The 22,141-nt window shown below is 47.6% G+C and overlaps 1 protein-coding gene across 6 annotated transcripts in view; it reads right to left on the bottom strand.

Annotated features, from left to right (window-relative positions):
• Positions 1-22,141, bottom strand: part of LOC147112280 (myelin transcription factor 1-like protein) — a 568,764-nt gene that overhangs the window by 150,500 nt on the left and 396,123 nt on the right. For all 6 annotated transcript variants that reach the window (XM_085996413.1, XM_085996412.1, XM_085996415.1 and 3 more), the window contains one exon: positions 338-588. In XM_085996413.1, the coding sequence (XP_085852539.1) occupies positions 338-588 (251 nt within the window). The remainder of the gene's footprint in view (positions 1-337; positions 589-22,141) is intronic.

Genomic DNA, 22,141 nt, shown 5'->3' with positions numbered 1-22,141 from the left:
CCTGCGTCCCAAATTGGAATTATCCATTGCTCCACTCTCCAAAAAAAGGACAGGCGTGACCGAACCAAAAGGACATGAGTGGAAACTGCTTTTGTCTATTCTTAACCCCCCAAAAATAATTTTGTTGACATCCCTGTTAAAACCCCAAATTCACAGAACACAGGATCAAATGCAATATTCACACTAAGCCAGACTGCTTGTCCTTCCGTTCAATGAAGCCACTGCATTATATGTTGAAAAGTGGCTTTTCTTTGTGTTGTATACAAGCACGCGCGTATCGGCGCAGACGATGGAGCCGTGGACTGCCATTGACGCTGAGACAAGGGACGTCACTTACTCTAGCACAGAGATCCTGAGGCTTGGTCGACAGGTTCTGCGGCATCTCGCGGCACCTGGTGGACAGGTTCAGAATGGCGGTGGCTGCCATATGCGCTGCCTCCATGTCGTGCGTGTAGTCGAAGCTGCTCTTGCTTGAGGTGCTGCTGGCACTGCTCCCTCCGCCACAGCTGATGCTGCTGCTGCTGCTGCTGGGCGCATAGCTGCTCGTCGTGCTGCTGGCTGAACTGGAGTTCTTGCAAAAATGCTTTGCTGTAACAACAAGCAATAAAGGGAACACATGACCACTAATTATTCCATTAACCAAATGTCAGCAGCAAGATTTTTGTGTTGTTTCTTTTTAAAAAAAAAATAAAGGCCCTGAAATTGCATTCTGCGATATTAATGTATGAACACTTAATATTTTCAGCTAAAAAAAATCCTCTCTCTAGTACCTTGGTGAGGACTTTAACCCATTTATTTTAAACACGTGAAGGACTTCCTATAAATCGGTGGAGAGAGAGAGATTTCAGACAGACCTATTAAGTTCTGACGAAGGGTCATCGACCTGAAACGTTAACTCTGTTTCCCGCTCTACAGATGCTGCCCGACGTGCTGTGTATTTCCAGCATTTTCTGTTTTTTATGTTAAACCTATTAAGTGTTCTATGTTAACATTTTCAGTCATTACACAACGGCGTATTGTGTTAAAAACATAAAATGTTACAGCCTTGTGGCAAATTCCCGAACAGGTGTTATATTTTAATATATACACGTCCTTGCCAATATTTTCCTCTGTGCATTAGTTTTAGTAATTTCATCAACATGCTTGCAAAGTACATGCTTACTAATGAATTAAACATAACGCACAGAGGGAAATATTGAGGACTGCATCACAGAATTGCTTTTTACAGATTACTAATGCTAAATTACATATAAAAAACAGGGAGGTGGTGGTGGGAAATGGACTCGTTTACTGGGCGCAAAACGGAGGTAAAATGTACCAATTTCCCGACACTGTCTCCCCCACCTAAGGGCACCCGAAATATGTCCGTGCCCTTATCGAGACAGGCGATGTTCAGGCATCGCTGGCAGCCATCTAAAACAAGGTAATGAGGGGCCTAATTAATGCCTATTTCAGGAACTCTCCCGTAGATTCGATAGGACTGAGCAAATGTGGGGCATGCTTCACTCAGGGTTTTTTTTTTCAGTGGCCTAACCTCGTGGTCCTTAAACCACCACCAATAAAAGTATTTTCTTTTAAACTTGCCTTTATGTGGAGCAGAGGGAGCAGGAGCGCTCTTTCTGGGTGCACAACGCTACTGGCAGCCACTGCCAATCCATGCTAGCCTGCTCCCCCCCGCACCCTCCACTTTCCCTTTCTCTCCCCCCCCCCCCCCCCACCTCCCACCCCGACCCCGACCCTCCCACCAGAACATGCCTCAGGGCTGCTGCCAGCAAGGCAGCCGGCCCAAATTGGTCCCCTTCAAACCAGTGAGCTGCCTCTGGATGTCTGATTGGCATCTGCAGTCCACTGGAAATATCTAATGAGGCCTGAGGCCCAATTTCGGTTGACCTTCCGGTGTGCGTATCCATCGCGCGCCAATCGTTCTGTACCCAAAAGTGGTCCAAAACAAATTTCTAGCCTAACGTACCAATTAATTGCTCTACAGAATACAAAACTGTAAGTAACTCAGCACGTGCTGTGTCAGCTTACATCTTGTCGCCTTGAAAACCAAATATAAACTGGAGGTGGCATCTTGAAAGACCTTAAGGACAGGGGAATCTCGAAAAAGGTTAGCTGACTGGGTTTAATTGTACAAATGTTACTTAAGGAAATCAGAGCTGGCCTCAGTTTAGATAACCGGTTCAGTGTCATACGAACGGACATAAGCCCAGCTAGAAGCAAACAATTAAAATGGTTATTTTCGATGTAGAATCCAATGGAAAGCGAAACAAATTGTACTTTTGCAATCTCCCGACAAGGAAGATATTCTTACCCTCACAGTATCTTGAAGGCTACTCTCTATCCACAGCAGGAGACAATTCCTCAAACCTTTTCTGCGCCATTTCAGAAGAGGGGCCATTCCTCACCCACCATATACCTTCCCTTTTTGCCCGTGGGTAGCATTCCTCATTTACATAAAACTTCTTTTTATGTTCCCTCCCAGCAAGAAAGGTCATTCCTCTCCCTCGCGCTCTTTTTCTGACTCCCCTCCCCCCATGCTCTTATTTTTCTCACATTATGGACTATATTTTCCTCATGGTATAAACAGCAACAACGCAAAGGTCCAGTGCATAGACTGGCAAGGACGTCTAAGCATTTTCATAAATGTCTTTAAAACTTGCATTATTACCACCGAAAGGAGAATTCCTCCTGATCGTAAAATGCTGATCTAAAGCCAACAAAAACAGTGAAAAGAAAAATACTGAGAGGCGATAGCAAGAGAAGGGGCAGCAAGAGAAGGGGCTACAGTAAGAGAAGGGGCAGGAAGAAAAGATGGGGGCAGCAGAATGAAGAAGCCAATGATGAAGAATAAGTGGCAGGAGACCACACACAGCAGGCTAACATTGAGATAGAAAGGAAGCTCTGTCTCGTTTTAAATTATAAAAAAGCCGACTTATTTAAAAAAAAAACTATTTCTGAGATGTAGTTGGTCATTTTAATGTCCATATGGTGGGATAAAATCCAACATTTATTGTGGGTGACCAGAAGTCATGTTGTGGAAGAATAGGCCAGAGAAATTGGGCTGGATTTTTTCAATTGGAGGCGGGTTGTCGTCGGGAATGTTAGTCGGCGGGTTCCGGTCCCCCTCCTAGCTCCAGCCGGCCTGTTGACACAATTTTCTGTTAATTGGGCTCGTTAAGCCCGCCGTGTGGGTTACCCGCCCTGATCACAAGTTGCGGGTCTGCTGAGCTGCTCTGCTGATGCGTTTGCAGCCCGTGTATTTAAGGGGGCCGTGTCCCCATTGGCTCCCACTTGGTTTCTGCTGCTCCTGAGTGCTGCCGCTCACCACGATGTCTGCAGAGAGACCAAAGGCAGCTCCCCGCTTCAACGATGACTCCCCCCCATCTTCTTGTGGAGGGAGTCAGAGGATGTCGAGAGGTCGTGTACCCAGGTGATGGAAGGAGGAAACCTTCTCAGCAGGCAAAGGCAGCCTGGCTGCGAATAGCTGAGGAGGTCAATGCCAGGTCTGTGTACAGACGCACCTGGGGTGTAATGCAGGAAAAGGTTCAATGATCTCCTGCGCTCTGGAAAAGTGAGTATAAAAGCACACTGACCTTAATCCTGCTGTGCCTGTCATCACATCCCCATCACTCTGCATTGCCAACCCTACTCCTGCACATCCTAACTCACCCCAACATCCCTTGCACCATCCCCCATCCCTCTCTCCCTTTGCACACAATCACTTCCCCATCTAACTCTGCACCCCTCACACCCACCCTCAAGGTTATGCACTGACAACAACTAACAACTCAAAAGGAGGGAACTTGTTAATGGGAACTCACTCCTTCACAGTCTCTCTCTAAACATCTACCCTATCCATTCTTTACACTCATTCCATCACTCTCGCTGAAACTCCACTTCTTTCCCTCAGGAAAAGAGAGCCCACAATAAGAGGGAGAGGGAGAGAACAGGAGGAGGACCACAATCGTACTCACAGCTCACCCACGCTGAGGAGGCCGCTCTCGACATTGCGGGATCAGTGGAACAGCTCGAAGTTGGGGACGGAGAGAGGGGCTCAGTAGAACAACCTGGTGACAGAATGCTTCGCCATCCATCTTATTTGGCTTTCATGAGTGACACATATGGCATCTGATGTCAATAGAAAATGAATGCTCATCAATCCCTACTGCCCTGGAGGAAGAGCTGGAGGACTCCTCAGAGGATGCTGCATCCTCTGAGGGAGCAGCCTCAGTAGAAATGAGCGCACCCAGCACCAGCGCAGAGACACACACCTCGGTGGGTCGTTCTCGAGATAGAGTAGTGGTGTCACCTGGTGTATCATAACGCCCGAGTGGACAAGAGCAGATGGTGGAGACAGGGACAGCAGTGGAGAGTCCTCGTCAGAGGCCGCAGGACGCTCCTCGCTCTGCTCAGCTACATGTAGACGCTGAGCCTCGGGGGCCATCCAGAAAGAGAGCGGTGCTGGAACTTCAGGACCAAGTGCAGGAGGCTCTGACTGGGTTTGCAACCACAATAACTGAGAGTGTGCAGAGAATGGAGGAGTCCATGTCAAACATGAGCAATGCGTGGCGCACTCAATGGCGAAATGTAGGTGCCGCCATGGAAAGGATGGCCACCTCCATGGAGGACATAAATCGCCAGACACAGCAGAACATGGTAACTCTTCTAAATAGATGGTCAGCTATGGAGGATAGATGGAGATCTATCATGGAGAGGAACCAGAGGTCCATGGACGTTCCCGTTATGAGGACCATCAGTACAGAGACAGGTCCTCGTGGTCCCACTGATGTGCAGCAAGGTGCTCGCCAGCTATTTGCTAGCAGAGAAGTGCGGGTGGCCCATGAGAGGGATGATGGCGGCAGGTGACATGCAAGTGGGGGCTCTTCTCCAAGCGCTCAAACTTCCATCCCCCAGTCAGAGCCCCAGATGACTCCCCGAGCAGTGATGACCGAGTCTGCCCCTGTGCAGCCGCAGGAGGAGCAGACTTTGGCGGGGTCTTCCTGGGCTCCAAAACCCAGAGGACGACCGCCAAAGGCGTCTAAACAGGCGCAGCAGGGAAGTGAGCAGGCTGTCTCTACATCTGCTGAAGCCAGAGGGGTAGCACCACGTAGAAGCACACGTAAGAGAAAGCTGAGACATAAATAATCACAATGATACTCACTTGGGTGTTCTGCTAGAAATCAATGTTAAGTTTCTGTTCTTTTATTCTGTTGGAATAAATTATTGTTGTATGATGTGGGAGTGCAGCTTTTAGACTGCAGTTGCAGCTGTGAGGTTTCCAGCTCGTTGCTCCTCCCGAGATACTTACCTGGCGTGATCTCCGAACGTCGTGAAACCCGTTGAAAATGTGATAAAAGAGGAAAAGGCTGTCAAAATAGCAGTTAACAAGCACTTAACAAGGAGTTAAGTGTCTTAAATTCCTCACCCGCCGCTTGGTGTCGGGTCTGTTGTGAAATTGCAGACCTGACACTCTTGAAACTCACACGAAGGCGGGATCGCGGCGGGTTTCCAACTTGCCATCAATTATTGCGACTTTAACAGCTGACCCGCCTCTGAACCCGCCCCCTGAGCGCCAGCCAGCAAAATCGCGGCCATTGCATTTTTTGTGTGCAAACGCATTTTGATTACAAAGCAAATAGATGCCGCTTACCGCAAACTGCTTCCTTTACAGTGAAAATGATCAGAGTAAAATGCTTGGTGACATGTGAAAAATAGATTTGTGTTTGGCCTCTCTTGCGTGGTTCAGGCCGGGTGGCGTTTCCGAGTGTGGATTGACAGTCTAGATGCCTGTGGGAAGTGCCATGGAGTAGCAGAGCTTTTCACAGCAGGGAATGGCCCACCAGCTGTCTCTGTGGGAAGGGTTTATGGACGGCAGTCGGAGAGAGAGATTTCAGCAGCCTGTTACGGCTCTTCGGGTTTTCTGAGACCATGAAGATAGACGCTGGTGGATCTGTGGTGTTTAGATATAACTTCACGTATACATTTTATGTTACGGCCCGTGACCCAGATCTAGAATTACTGAGTTAGGTGTGGCGTATTTTTTTTTTTTTTGCGTAAGTTAAACATAGGATTACATACATTACACAGGATATACGGCACAGAAACAGGCCATTCGGCCCAACCAGTCCATGCCGGCATTCATGCTCCACTCGAGCCTCCTCCTGGCTTTCCTCATCTAAATCTATCAGTGTAACCCTCTATTCCCTTCTCCCTCATATGCTTGTCCAGCCTCCCCTTAAATGCATCTATACTATTTGCTTCAACCACTCCCTGTGGTAGCGACTTCCACATTCTCACCACTCTCTGGGTAAAGAAGTTTCTTCTGAATTCCCTATTGGATTTCTTGGTGACTATCTTATATTGATGGCCTCTGGTTATGCTCTTCCCCACAAGTGGAAACACTCTCTCTGTATCCACTCCATCATAATTTTTCATAATTTTAAAGACCTCTATTAGGTCACCACTCAGTCTTCTTTTTCAATAGAAAAGAGACCCAGCCTGTTCATCCTTTTCTGATAGGTATAACCTCGCATTTCTGGTATCATCCTTGTAAATCTTCTCTGCACCCTCTCCAGTGCCTCTCTATCCTTTTTATAATATGGCGACCGGAACTGTATGCAGTACTCTAAGTGTGGTCTAACCAAGGTTCGATACAGAAATAACAACAGAGAATGCTGGAAAAACTCAGCAGGTCAGGCAACATCCGTCTCTCTATCATTACCTGTGGTATTATCCTGACTATCACTTAATGGCCTTATTCCCATCCCAACCTTCCTTTTTTTATTGATGTGCCTATAAAATATTTTATTATTTTGTTTTATGTTCCTTGATAATTTAATTTCATAGTCCCTCTTTGCCTCCCTAATAGTTTTTTTGACTTCTCTCCTAATCTTTTCGTATGCTCCCTTATCATGCACTCCCCTGCTGTCTATGTACTTAATGTATGCCTCTTTCCTTACCCTCAATTGTTCCCTTATGGCTTTATTCATCCATGGAGTCTCATTATTGTTTAGTTTGTTCTTTCCTCTTAGTGGAGTATATTTTTCCTGCACTCTGTTGAACACCGTTTTAAATGTTTTCCACATTGTTTGCCAATATTGTTGCCCTTTTTTTCCCCAAGCTCTATTCTCAGCCCCTCAAAATCAACTTTTCTCCAATCTATTAACCTGGTTTTCATCATACTTATGTCTTTCTCAATTATCATCTTAAAGCGTATTATATTATAGTCACTATTGCTTATATGCTCCCCTACCTTTACTTCTCTTATCTGCTCTGGTTGATTCCCCATTACTAGATCCAATAGTGAATCCTCCCTTGTTGGGCTTTTTACATTGTACACATTGTAGGAACTCCATTCCCTTATCCACTTTATCTTCCTCTTCTGTCCAATTAATATCGGGGTAGTTGAAATCCCCCATGATTATTATTCTATGTTTTTTACTAATTTCCCTAATTTGTCTGCATATTTCTTCCTCCACCTCCCTTCCACTATTAGGTGGTCTGTAGACTATGCCAATGAGTGTGATTGATCCTTTATTATCTTTTATCTCTATCCACATGGATTCTATTTTTGTCTTGCTGATATCTGCGTCACTTTTTTCTACTGCCATTATATTATCCCTAATAAGTACAGCTACTCCACCAACCCTTTTTCCCTCCCTATCTTTTCTAAATACGTTATACCCTGCAATGTTTAATTCCCAGTCCTGATTTTTCTGTAGCCATGTCTCAGTAATCCCTACTATGTTTGGTTCCTCGCAACGTATGATTGCCTCCAGCTCCCCTTTTTTATTATGGACACTGTGTGCATTGCTGTAAAGAGAGTTTAACTCATTTTTAATAGGATTTCCTCTCACTTTATGTTTAACCATCTTTTTAGACTTCTGTTCTATAACATCTATCTATATATATAAAAGGATAGTGGTGTCTGTCCGTCCGTCTGTCTGTCTGTCTGTCCGCTATACACTCAAAAGTTATAGAGCGTACCTACACATATGTTATATCAAAAGAAAGCTGATGATCAGGGGAGTGTCATAGGTGTATTTACTTTTTGGTCAGACAAAAATTGTTTGGACAGTATACAAAAAACGTTCAAAAATCCGCTCATTAGCGGTTGACCAATCCTACCGCTCATTAGCGTTGAGTGATGTGATGGTTGACCAATTGGGGGGCGTTTCATGGCGTTTGTGGGTGGGGCCTAATCCTTCAAACTGCCGAGCGGGAGCTGAGCTGAGGTGAGTGGCGGCCATTAAAGACCAGCCGGGCCTGAAGCGCTGGCGGCCGCCCTTCTTCACCCGCAAAATCTCCCTCCGGCTCTCACCTTTTAGCGGGGGAGAGGCTTCTTTAAATTAGATCGTTCACTCAGTCGCGTCTCTCTTCATCTCTTTTGTTTTTCTTCTCTCTGACCGGCTGCGCGGGAAAACAGAGAACCACGCGGCCCGAGAGACAGCGAGCAGGGAGCAGTGGCGAGGGCTCCGGCTCAGCGGATCGGGCGCTCATCAGGGGTTGGCCCGCAACACATCGACCGGAGGAGCGGCGGCTCTCTCTCTCCTTCCCCCCCCTCTCTCTCTCTCTCTCCTTCCCCCCCCTCTCTCTCTGCCGCCGACCTCACAAAATGGCAGCCGCCCTTCTTCACCCGCCGGGCTCTCGGACATGGGAGTCCGGAGCGAAAGGCCTTCAACTGCCGCCCGGCCAACCGGGTCCAAAGGCCCGCCTGGCTAAACATGAGGAACCCCGGGCTCGCTTCTGAGCGATGGGCACCCGGCCTCCCGGTGTCAGGCTGACTCCGTTCTGGTACTGAGGTGAGTTGGAGGGAGAGGGAGGGAGAGAGAGAGAGAGTGGGGAGGGAGGGAGAGAGAGAGGGGCAGAGAGAGAGAGGGGAGAGAGAGAGCGGTAGGGAGAGAGAGGGGAGGGAGAGAGGGAGGGAGAGAGGGGTAGGGAGAGAGAGAGGGGCAGGGAGAGAGAGAGGGGGAGGGAGGGAGAGAGAGAGGGGCAGGGAGAGAGAGAGGGGCAGGGAGAGAGAGAGAGGGGCAGGGAGAGAGAGAGGGAGGGAGAGAGGGGTAGGGAGAGAGAGAGGGGCAGGGAGAGAGAGGGGGGAGGGAGGGAGAGAGAGAGGGGCAGGGAGAGAGAGAGGGGCAGGGAGAGAGAGAGGGGCAGGGAGAGAGAGGGGGGAGAGAGAGAGTGGCAGGGAGAGAGAGGGTGAGGGAGGGAGAGAGAGAGGGTGAGGGAGAGAGAGAGGGTGAGGGAGGGAGAGAGAGAGGGGCAGGGAGAGAGAGAGGGGGGAGAGAGATAGGGGAGCGAGAGAGCGGCAGGGAGAGAGGGGAGGGAGAGAGAGAGGGGAGAGAGAGAGCGGCAGGGAGAGAGAGGGTGAGAGAGGGAGAAGGGCAGGGAGAGAGAGAGGGGCAGGGAGAGAGAGAGGGGCAGGGAGGAGAGAGAGGGGGGAGAGAGAGGGGCAGGGGGGGAGAGAGAGGGGGGGAGAGGGGGAGGGAGAGAGGGGGAAGGAGAGAGAGAGGGTGAAGGAGAGAGGGGGGAGAGAGAGAGCGGCAGGGAGAGAGAGGGGGAGGGAGAGAGACAGGGTGAGGGAGGGAAAGTGTGAAGGGGCGGGAGAGGGAGGGAGAGCTTGCCTTCTTCCTTCCTTCGGCCGCCGCAATTCAAACTTCCCGCCGACCTCACAAAATGGCGGCCGCCCTTCTTCACCCGCCGGGCTCTGAGTCCAGCCCCCTTCCCCGGGGTGTCTTCCTCTCTTCTCTATCTCCTTCCCTCACTCTTTCCTTCCCCCTCTCTCGCTCTCTCTCTCTCCTTCCCTCTCTCTCTCTCAATTCAATTCAATTTCAATTCAATTCAAATCGCTTTATTGGTGTAGTGTCCGTGTGTAGATAAAGACACTGAAGACAGGAGTTGGTTCATAGGTATTTACTAAGGAAGTCTGGTGGGGGGTTCTAAAGGATATACACAATACATAGCCCAAGTGGCAATTACTGGCATTACGCACACCTGGGGCTCTTAAAGGCACATACACCACAATTCCTCCCCTTCTAGCTAACTAGTACATCATATTTTAAGTAATTATTAATTACATGTTATATGCAAAATAATATACATTGCTGTATTAATTAATTATAAGTTAGTCTCTCAGGAGGCTTCTTGACTCGGTCCGGATAACGCCTCGGGGGTGTAGTAGTTTCTGGTGGTGTAGTAGGTTCTTCTGGCAAGGCCGATTCGGGTTCATCGGGTTCCAGTATCACCGGATCGGAGGTAGATATGGGTATCTCTACTTCATCGTTAGATGTATAGCGTGGTGGTGTAGGTTGTCCCTTTTCGGATGACTTGATGATTTGGTCAGCATGGCGCCTTATTCTGCTTTCTCCGATGTCCACGGTATACATCAGTGGTCCTAGTCGTGTGCAGATAGTTCCAGGCTGCCATTTCTCGGTACGGTAGTCCCGGGCCAAAACCGGTTGGCCTATCTGGAAGGCCCTAGTTGGCCTTTCATTCATGCCCTGAAACTGCCGGTTCTCCACGTCCCTTCGGATGTTGGGCTTGACCAAATCCAGCCGGCATCTTAGGTTTCTATTGTAGAACATCATGGCGGGAGTTTGGTTTGTAACCATATGTGTTGCATTCCTATATGCAAATAAGAAGTTATCCACCTTGTGCTGAAGTTTTATGTCTTCATTACCCATGGCTTTTATGGCCTTCTTAAAGGTCTGGACAAACCTTTCAGCCAATCCATTGGTGGCGGGATGGTATGGGGCGGACGTGTAGTGCTTTACCCCATTGTTCTTTAAGAACTTTCTGAATTCTTCGGACACAAATTGCGGTCCATTATCAGAACATATCTGTTCCGGCAGCCCATTCCTGGCAAATATGGTCCTTAATACTGTGATGATTTTTTCCGTGGTGGTGGAGGACATCTTTATTACCTCCGGCCACTTGGAGTGTGCATCAACTGCGATTAAGAACATTGAGTCCATAAATGGACCAGCAAAGTCGATGTGCACCCTTTGCCAGGGAGATGAGGGCCACTCCCATGGATGTAGAGGGGCCTGTGGCGGAGCATTTTGGACCTCCTGGCATCCTAGGCAGCTCTTGGTCATGTCTTCGATGTCTCCATCGATACCTGGCCACCATACAAACGCCCTAGCTAGGTTCTTCATTTTCACTCCACCCAGATGCCCCTCGTGAAGCTCCTTTAGCACTTTATCCTGGAGTTTGGGTGGAATCACCACTCTGGATCCACACATCAAGGTTCCTCGGCACACTGACAGCTGTTCTCTTCTTTGCGAGAATGCTGGCAACAGTGGTTCGCCATGTGCTGGCCATCCCTTCATTGTTAAATCGTAGACCCGTGAGAGAGTAAGGTCATTTCTGGTCTCCCTTTCAATGGCAGAATTTGTCACCGGTAGACATTCCACTATGGTAGAGTGGAATATCTCTACTGGGTCTACTGTAGGTGCCTCTTCTATCGTTGGCAATGGCAGGCGCGATAAACCGTCAGCATTCCCATGCTGTTTTGACCCTTTGTATTCAATGTTGTATTGGTGTGCCCCTAGAAAAAGGGACCACCTCTGTAGTCTTTGTGCCGTCATAATGGGGACACCTTTCTTAGGGTTGAATATGGAGATGAGGGGTTGATGGTCAGTCAGCAAGGTAAATTTTTGTCCGTGTAGGTAATGGTTGAATTTCTTCACTCCCCATACCAGGCTGAGTGCTTCCCTGTCTATCTGGGAATAGTTACGCTCAGCTGAGTTCAATGAGCGTGACGCAAAAGCTATCGGCCGTTCTGAGCCATCAGGGAATCTATGGGACAATACTGCTCCTATGCCGTAAGGGGATGCATCGCACACCAGTCTGATTGGTAGTGATGGGTTGTAATGAGCCAAAACTTTCTCGGATGTGATTAAGTCTTTACATTTATGGAAGGCACGTTTACAGTCTTCGTTCCATTTCCAAATCACTCCTGTGTGTAGAAGATCATTAAGAGGGTGTAGAATAGTTGATAAGTTCGGTAAAAATTTATGGTAGTAATTTATTAATCCCAGGAATGACCTCAATTGTGAAACATTTTCAGGTGCTGGGGCTTTTATAACTGCTTCAATTTTTTCAGGTGACTTATGCAACCCTTCCTTATTAATTATGTGGCCACAATATGATATCTGATTTTGGAAAAATTCGCACTTGGGGCGATTTGCTTGTAGGCCCCGTTCCTTCAGCCTAGTGAGCACCTGCTCCAAATTGGCAAGGTGCTCGTTGTCGTTTCCTCCTGTTATAAGGATGTCGTCTAGGTAACACTGAGTCCCCGGAATCCCTTGCAGGACTTGCTCCATAGCTCTTTGCCAGATAGCTGGAGCTGATGCTACTCCAAAAACCAGTCGATTGTACTGGTACAGGCCTTTGTGTGTGTTTATTGTGAGATACTTTTTAGAGGTCTCCTCAACCTCCATCTGTAGATATGCCTGTGCCAAGTCAATTTTTGTGAAACGTTTTCCTCCGGATAGTGAGGCGAAAATATCTTCTATCCTCGGAAGAGGATACTGTACCGTGTGAAGGACCGGGTTTACAGTCACCTTAAAGTCCCCACAGATGCGAATTTTTCTCTGTTCCTCAGAGTTATGTTTCAATGTTTTTTTCATGACTGGAACGATGGGTGTTGCCCATTCGCTCCAATCTATTTTGGATAATACGCCTGCCTTTTCCAAATTCTTCAGCTCTGCCTCGACTGCCGGACGTATTGCGTATGGCACCGGTCTTGCCTTAAAAAATGTTGGAATTGCTGCATCTTCCACTTTTATTGAGGCGGTGATGCCTTTCAAGGTTCCTAGTTTCTCTTGAAACACTTCTTTGGCGTTGGCCAAGATGTCTTTTAATCGTTCAGGGATGATGTCATCATTGTTTTTTTCCTTACTGGTCACCGTCAGTGCCTGAATGGAGTGCCAGTCTAAACGTATCTTCCTTATCCATTCACGTCCCAACAACGGTGGACCACCATCTTGTAGAATGTATAAATACAACTTTTGTATTTCTTTGCCGTTGTATACCACAGGCACCTTTATTTTTCCTTTGGGGTATACTTTCTGCCCCGTATATGTTTTTAAGATAATGGATGTGTCTTTTAGAGGTATATGCGAAAATAGCCTCTCGTAATCTCGTCGATTTATTACGGTTAGAGCTGATCCTGTATCTAGCTCCATTTTAACTGGGGACCCTGCTATTATGAGGGTAACCCAAATGGTCTGGTAATCTTCATTGGCAATTACATTATGTAATTTGAGAGAGCTTAGTCTCTTGTTCCCGGAGTCGCTATCGCTCTTCTGGTCTTTGGAGCTACTGTCCGTCATCATTTGTACCTTTCTGTGCTTTTCCTTATTGATTCTTTTCCCGTTAGTGGGTTTTTTATTTTCAGATCGGCATACACGTGGAATGTGTCCCATCTTTCCACATCGCCTGCATGCTTTTTCTTTGAACCAGCAATCCCTCTGGTCATGGTTGGATCTGCCGCAGCGGTAACATCTCTCGAAACCCCGTGTCATTTCATGGGTGCCGAAGTCCTGTGGCCTTTGCTGTATCTTTGCCGCTCCTATTGCACTGAAAGCCTTGTCCAGTGTTAAATCTTTTCCAGAAGATACCTTTTTTTGTGTTTCTACACTTAGGGGATCGCAGATGAATTTGTCTTGCAGAGAATCTGCCAGTCCTGCCTCGAATTGGCAGTGTAGGGTATCAACAATCTCCTCAAAATTCTTGTCCATCGGTTTGGCTGGAGTGATTAAGTTGCGTAACAGCTTGTATGTTTCTGCGCCCATTAGATCCAGAAGCACTGAAGCTTTTTTTTTCATCTTCTATTCCATTTGCGGTGCAAAACACCTCCACTCTTTCTACATATGTGGTCCAATCCTCTATCTTGTTATCAAAAACATCAATATTGCCAAAGTTAGGCTCTGTTTCGTTATCAAAAGCATCAATATTGCCAGACTTAGGCATTTCAAAAAAGCTATGGCGCTTCCCGCGCTTTTTTTTTTCTCTCTGTAGCAACGATATGGCGCTTCCTGTGCTTTCCCGCCGCTGCTACCGATAACAACGCTGTTTTACTGTGGTTTCCGTTTATTCACTGTTGGAGACTCGTTCCCGACGGAGGTCTAAACGCTGACCTGCTTGCCACGCCGGCCGTCTCCCGAGTGCACCCTCCCAGTCCGTTATTGCTTGCCTCCGATTTCGCTGCCTGTCTCAGCTGTAGAGCCCGACGCTGGAGCCCCAGCCTGACGCCCAGGAAGGATTAGCGCAGTACCTGCCACCAGCTTGGCCAGCTGGTGAAACCACAGTTTCTATTACTTCCTTGAGTCTTCTGGACGCTGGAGGAATCGATGTCCTTGAGGTGCTGCCGAATTGCAGGTAAGTCCGTTTCCACTTCGTCGCCACTGTAGTGTCCGTGTGTAGATAAAGACACTGAAGACAGGAGTTGGTTCATAGGTATTTACTAAGGAAGTCTGGGGGGGGGGGTTCTAAAGGATATACACAATACACAGGCTTATATAGCCCAAGTGGCAATTACCGGCATTACGCACACCTGGGGCTCTTAAAGGCACATACACCACAATTGCTCTTAAAGGCACATACACCACAATTGGCATGACAAGGTACATCTTATGTTGCCAAAGCATCGAAAAACATTCATGGTTGAACACAAAAAATACAGATCTATCCATACAGTGTATAAACAGATATATCCCTGAGTGTATAAATATACATTCATATAATTTGTATATACTCTTTTCTTATATTTAGTGGTTGTCCCTCTGTTTATGGCAAGCTGTAACATAGTGTGCCGCTAAGGTTACACAATTTCTCTCTTCCCCTAGTAGGTATGGGAGTTTTTGGTCGTCATTCAAATTTCTGAATTCTGGGCATATTTTTGTGAATTTTGGGTAGAAATTCTCCCTTATGCCCTGATATTTTCTACAAGCTGTGAGGAAGTGCATCTCTGTCTCCACCACTCCCTGACTGCAGTGAGAGCATATCCTGTCCTCATAGAGTCATAGAGTTTTACAGCACAGAAAGAGGCCCTTCGGCCCATCGTGTCCGCGCCGCCCATCCATCCCTGTCCAGTCTAATCCCATTTTCCAGCAATGTAGCCGGGTCTGCCTGTGTCTACCTTTTTCGATCGCCAGGCTATGTTCACTAAGTCTGTACATTGTCAAGGTTTTTCTCAGTTTGCTATCCTTTAGCATGGTCAGGTAATCAGCCATGCTGTATTGTCTGTTTAGGGCCAAGTAGCAATTGAGTTTGTTTTGGGTTTTTGTTGTTTCTGCCCAATATGACAGATATTTTTCCTTTTGCTTAGTGACGATTGTGTTGGGTCGAATTCTTTGTGTTACGCTGTCACTGTCCTGGGGCTGGTTATTGTTAGTAGTGTTAGTAGTTACTTCACTGAGTCCCAGGACTAGTTGACTGAGGGTATTCTTCTTTATGGTCCTCTCTTGGCATTTCAGGGCTTCGTAATGATAGCAGTGGGGGTTGCTCATTTTTAGGTGTTTCCAAAATTTGGTGGCTCTTTTTTGGATAGTGATTATTAATGGATATTGGCCTAGTTCTGCCCTGCATGCATTGTTTACGGTTTTCCTTTGAGTCCGGAGGATACTTTTACAGAATTCTGCATGTAGGATCTCAATTGGGTGTTTGTCCCATTTTGCAAATTCTTGTCGTGTTAGCGGTTCTCACACCTCACTGCCATAGAGTGCAATTGGTTCAATTACTGATTTAAAAATTTTGAGCCAAATGCTAATTGGGATTTCTATTTGGATTGATTTTTTAATGGCATAGAAAGCCCTTCTTGCTTTCTCTTTCAGTTCATTCACAGCCAGATGAAAATTTCCCATAGAACTGATTTTTAAGCCCAAGTATGTGTAGTTAGTGGTTTGTTCAATTTTGGTTGTTCCTAGTGTGAAATTTATTTTGGGTCCCTGATGTTTGGATCTTTGCTGGAACACAAGGACTTTGTTTTTTTTGGGGTTTATTGTCAGGGCCCAGGTCTGGCAGAACGACTCCAGCAGATCCAGGTTCTGCTGTAGACCCTCCTTAGTTGGTAACAGCAGAACCAGGTCATCTGCATAGAGGAGGAATTTAACCTTGGATTCATATAGGGTGAGGCCGGGTGCTGTAGATTGTTCAAGTAGTTTTGCCAATTCATTTATGTAAATATTAAAGAGTGTCGGTGAGATGGGCGAGCCCTGCGTCACCCCCGACCCCTGTGGGAAGTATTTTGTTTGTTTGTCTCCAATTTTAACTGCACATTTGTTGTTTGTATACATTGATTTAATTACATCATATGTTTTTCCCCCTACCCCGCTTTCAATAAGTTTCAGGAATAGACCGTCGTGCCAGATGGAATCGAAAGCCTTCTGGAAATCTATAAAGCATGCGTAGATTTTGCTTTTGTTTTGATGAACATGTTTGTCAATTAGGGTCTGTAGGGTGAAGATATGATCTGATGTTCTATAGTTTGGTAGGAATCCAATTTGGCTTTTACTCAAGACATTGTGCTCCTCAAGGAAGTTTATAAGTCTTTTGTTTATGATACTACAGAATACCTTCCCCAGGTTACTGTTTACACAGATGCCTCGATAGTTATTTGGGTCGACTTTGTCCCCACTTTTGTATATGGGCGTTATGAGTCCTTTGTTCCAGATATCAGGGAAGTAACCGACACTCAGAACCAAGTTGAAGAGTTTTAGGATAGCCAGTTTCATTTTATCGTCTGTGTGTTTAATCATCTCGCTTAGTGTGCCGTCTGCACCGCAAGCTTTTCCTGGTCGCAGGTCCTTGAGTTTTTCAAATAGTTCTTTTTCTGTTATTATGGAGTCTAGCGGGTTTTGGTTATCTTTTATGGCCATTTCGAGCTTTTCTGGTTTTTTGCATATTTGGTGTTGCTTGGGCCTTAGTGTGTTTTTCTGGTATAATTTTTCAAAGTGGTTTTCCCATGTGTCTCCATTTTGAATGGCCAATTCGTCGTGTTGTTTTTTGTGTAATGCATTCCAGTTGTCCCAGAAACAATTGGAATCAATGGATTCCTCAATGGAGCTGAGTGTATTCTTAATATACTGCTCTTTTTTGGTTCTGAGTGTGTTTCTGTATTGTGTTAGTGTCTGACAATAAGTAAGGCGTAATTCCTCGTTTTCTGGCTGTCTGTGTTTTTGGTTTGATATTTTTCTAAGTTTTTTCCTCATGTTATGGCAATCTGGGTCAAACCATTTTTCATAGTTTTTTGTTTTGGGTTTGTTCTTGCGAGCTTTCAAGTTTGACCTTGTTGCCAAATTATCAAAAATATTATTTAGGTTATTCACTGCCCGGTTTACGCCTTCTTTATTGTGAGTGTATATGTTATCCAGAAAGGTGTCCAAGAGAGTTGATTGATTGCTAATTGCTTTCTGGTATTTTTCCGTGCTGTTTTTGGCCCATCTGTATGATTTTTTGGTGTTGTACAGCTTACTGGGTTGTGTTTCTGTGTTGGTTGTTTCTGTCTTTTTAAGATACATAGTAATTTGACTGTGGTCTGACAGTGTTGTTTGTGGTTTGACTGTGAATGCTCTGAAAGAGGATGGGTCCAAATCCGTAATCATATAGTCTACGGTGCTACAGTCAAGAGGTGAGCAATAGGTCGATCTTCCTAGGAGGTCTCCCATGAACCTACCATTGACAATGTACAGACCCAGGCTTCGACAGAGCTGCAGGAGCTGTTTTCCGTTAGTATTTGTCTGTTTCTCTCTCTCCTTCTCTCTCTCTCTCTCTCCTTCCCCCTCTCTCTCTCTCTCTCCTTCCCTCTCTCTCTCTCCTTCCCCCTCTCTCTCTCTCTCCTTCCCTCTCTCTCTCTCTCCTTCCCTCTCTCTCTCTCTCCTTCCCTCTCTCTCTCTCTCTCTCCTTCCCTCTCTCTCTCTCTCCTTCCCTCTCTCTCTCTCTCTGTCTCTCTCTCCTTCCCTCTCTCTCTCTCTCTCCTTCCCCCTCTCTCTCTCTCTCTCTCCTTCCCCCTCTCTCTCTCTCTCTCCTTCCCTCTCTCTCTCTCTCTCCTTCCCTCGCTCTCTCTCTCCTTCCCTCTCTCTCTCTCTCTCCTTCCCTCTCTGTCTCTCTCTCCTTCCCTCTCTCTCTCTCTCTCTCCTTCCCTCTCTCTCTCCCTCCTTCCCTCTCTCTCTCCCCCCTCTCTCTCTCCTTTCCTCTCTCTCTCTCTCCTTCCCTCTCTCTCTGTCTCCTTCCCTCTCTCTCTCCTTCCCTCTATCTCTCTCTCCTTCCCTCTCTCTCTCTCTCCTTCCCTCTCTCTCTCTCTCCTTCCCTCTCTCTCTCTCTCCTTCCCTCTGTCTCTCTCTCTCTCCTTCCCTCGCTCTCTCTCTCCTTCCCTCTCTCTCCTTCCCTCTCTCTCTCTCTCCTTCCCTCTATCTCTCTCTCCTTCCCTCTCTCTCTCTCCTTCCCTCTCTCTCTCACTCTCTCTCCTTCCCTCTCTCTCTCTCCTTCCCTCTCTCTCTCTCCTTCCCTCTCTCTCTCTCTCTCTCCTTCCTCTCTCTCTCTCCTTCTCTCTCTCTCTCCTTCCCCCTCTCTCTCTTTCCCTCTCTCTCTCTCTCCTTCCCTCTCTCTGTCTCTCTCCTTCCCTCTCTCTCTCCTTATCTCTCTCTCTCTCTCCTTCCCTCTCTCTCTCTCCTTCCCTCTCTCTCTCTCTCTCTCTCTCCTTCCCTCTCTCTCTCTCTCTGCTTCTCTTTCTCTCTCTCTCCTTCCCCCTCTCTCTCTCCTTCCCTCTCTCTCTCTCCTTCCCACACAGACAGACAGACAGACAAACTCACTCATTTATATGCCCTCAAAAAACCCTCAGCACCGCCGGGCACTCCAGCTAGTCTGTAATAAAATTAAATCTACTGTATTAATTTTCTGTTCCAGTTTATTTTAACATAATAAATTTGACTTTGTGCTTTGTAGCTTAATTTGCACAGTCTAATGGAATACATATCATTGTGCAACCTGAAGACTAGATAATCACGAAGGGGCTGTGTCAATTCAATGTGATATTTACAGCGACAAGGGCCGGAAACTTTACCTGAGCATTGGGGCAGGCGCGTGCGGGCCACGTAGTGGGTTCCATCTGGAACTTTTCAACAGCGTGTTCTGCACTGCGCATTTAGCTCAATTGCTTCAATTGAAACAGTCATGCGGGTTTCCCGGCCCAATTAAATGGAACAGATCTGATGATGTCACCGATGACTAGTTTTCAGCGCAGATATTTAAAGCAGCCTTGCACACGTCCCAGTTGAAGGTTGTTGTAGGAGAGATAAGGGTGTTTGGGAGAGCTACAAATTGCTGCATATTACTGAGATTTGTGTGGGTCATGGAGTCACACAGACAGATTCCCTGATGCCTGCCTGGAAACACTGGTCCAGGTAGAGTATGCAGGGAGGTCCACTTCTCTGCGGATGGCCGCAAAAGACCAGCCAGAGACACTAAGAGGGCATGGCTGGAGATCACAGAGGAGGACAGCAGCAGAGATGTCGTGAGGCGGATGTGGATCCAGTGCTGCAAAAGATTTAATGATCTCATGAGGTCAGGAGAGGTGAGTGCATTGCCACATTCACCTGCATCCTGATGTACGTGTCATCCCAACCCCATCACTCTGCCTTCCCAAGCCTACTCCTGCACATCACTCTTCACACCAACCTATCTTGCAGGTGCACCCATCCCTCTCTGTCTACGCGCCTACTCACATCCCCATCTGACTAACCACCACTGACACTAACCCTCATCCTAATGCAATCATAGGAAGTAAATCACAGAAGGAGACCATTTGGCAATGTCACGCCATTCCCTCATAGTCACCCTCTACAGATGTTGCCCATCCATTCCTTATACTCATTCCATCACTCTCACTCAAAGTTCTCTTCTTTCCCTCCTTGCAAGAGAAGAGAGCCCAGAACAACAGGGAGGGGTAGAGAACTGGAGGTGGTCCTTCAATAATCACCAATTTGACTCCAGCAGAGGAGCAGGCACTTGAAATCTCTGAGTCGCAGAGCTGCTGGTGGTATAAGATGGAGAGAGGGGGACCTCCCAGAAACCTGGTGACAGAATTAAATCTGATACAGCCACAGGGCATACAACAGTCACTCGTGGTGACTGATGTCAGCAGTCAGTGAAACGTCATCATGTGCATAATTGTAACGTTACACATTCTTATCATAAGACTTCTAATTCATCTCTTTACTCTCCCACAGGTCCATCAAGTGCCCCCCCTCCCACCACTGCCCTGCCGGAGGAGGAAGACGACTCCTCAGAGGAAGCTCCAGCCTCTGTGGGTGCACCGTCAGCAGACCCAAGCGCACCCAGCACCAGCGCAGATACGCACACCTTGGTGGGTCCTGTGAGAGATAGAGTAGTGTTGTCACCTGGTGTCTCACAGATCACAAGTGAGCAAGAGTAGATGACGGAGACAGGGACAGCAGTGGGGAATCCTCGCTGGAGGGCCCAGGATGCTCCAAGCTCTGCTGAGCTGCATGCAGATGCTGAACCTCGGGGGCCATCGAGAAAGAGGGTGATCTTGGAGTAGCAGCAACATTTGCGTGAGGCTCTGGCAGCTTTTGCAGCCGTGATGTGTGCGACTGTACAGAGAATGGAGGAGTCCATGTCCAACATGAGCAGCACCATGTCGCAGGTGATGGCGACGATGTGCTGTTCCCTGGACGATGGCCACCTGCATGGAGCAGCTAATGTGCCAGTCCAACGAGAAGATGCTTGCTGTGAACAACCTCATGTAGACTTGGGCATTCATCGCCCCACTGCTGTGCAGCAAGGTGCTCTCCAGCTCCTTGCTAGCAGGGAAGTGCAAGTGGCCCATGAGAGGGGTGATGGTGAGAGGGGACATGGAACTGGGGGCTCTTTTCAAAGCTCTCCCACTTCTCCCCCATTGCATCCCACTCAGTCAGAGCCCCGCATGCTTCCTCGCATCCCGATGGCCGAGTCTGTCCCTGCACAGGTGCAGGAGGAGCAGTCTTTCGTGGGGCCCTCAAAGGCCCTAAAACCCAGAGAACGTCTGCCAAAAGTGTCAAAGCAGGCACAGCAGGGAAGTGAGCAGCCTGCCTCTACCTCTGCTGAAGCCACAGGGGTTGCACCTCGTAGAAGCGCGCGAAAATGAAAAAAGACACAATCCAATATGCACATGGGTGTATGACAAATGTTAATGTTAAGTTTCAGTTATACTTATGACGCACATAAATTTATTTCTTTGCACAACTTTCCCATCTTGTCTATTTTTGCCTGCTACCTTGGAAGTGGCTTTGTCACTTGGAGTGAATGGTGAGACATTACTTAACCTCGAGCAATGGAGGTTTGGGTGACAGGAATGGCTTGGTCATTGTAGGGCTGTTTTGTGGTGTTGTTGTGTGGGGGGGGGGGTGGAGTTAGTAAAGCATCTGGGAGCCATATGGATGCACTGGTGCAAGTTAAATAAATCGGGCCATTATGAGGCCATCCAAGGCCTCCCGGGCAGCAATGTGCGCCGCTGCTGGTGCCATCTCCATCTCAGGTTCCTCCTTCTCCTCCTCCTCATGTTCCACCTGTTCCTGCTCCCCCTCCTTCTCAGAGGCTGTGCACTCTACACCTTGCTCCTCCTGCAGCTCCCATCCTTGCTGCTGTGCTATGATGCGCAGCATGCAGCATGCGCCGATGATTCTGGAGACCCTGGCTGGTGCGCACTGAAGGACTTCTCCAGATCTGTCAAAGCATCTGAAGTGCATCTTCATCATGCCGACTGCTTGCTCTATGACACATCTGGTCGACATGTGGCTGTCATTATAACGCCCCTTGGCCTCATTGCTTGGCCTCCTCAAGGCTGTCATCAGCCATATCTTCAGTGGGTAGCCCACATCTCCAAGCAGCCAGCCAGTAAGTCTGTTTGGAGGTGCGAAGAGCTGAGGGAGGGTGGACTGGCGCAGCACGAAAGAGTCATGACAACTGCCAGGGAATCTGGCACACACATGCATGATGACCTTTTTATGGTTGAAGACGAGCTGCACATTGAGGGAGTGGAAGCCCTTGTGGTTCACAAACACTCCTGGGTGATGATGGGGTGAGTGGAAGCCCTTGTGGTTCACAAACACTCCTGGGTGATGATGGGGTGCCTTGA

This window comes from Somniosus microcephalus, chromosome 9 (genome assembly GCF_052327205.1).
Source record: "Somniosus microcephalus isolate GS21.2 chromosome 9, FLI_Smic_1.0, whole genome shotgun sequence".
NCBI lineage: Eukaryota > Metazoa > Chordata > Chondrichthyes > Squaliformes > Somniosidae > Somniosus > Somniosus microcephalus.
This window is presented reverse-complemented; position numbering and strand designations above follow the sequence as displayed.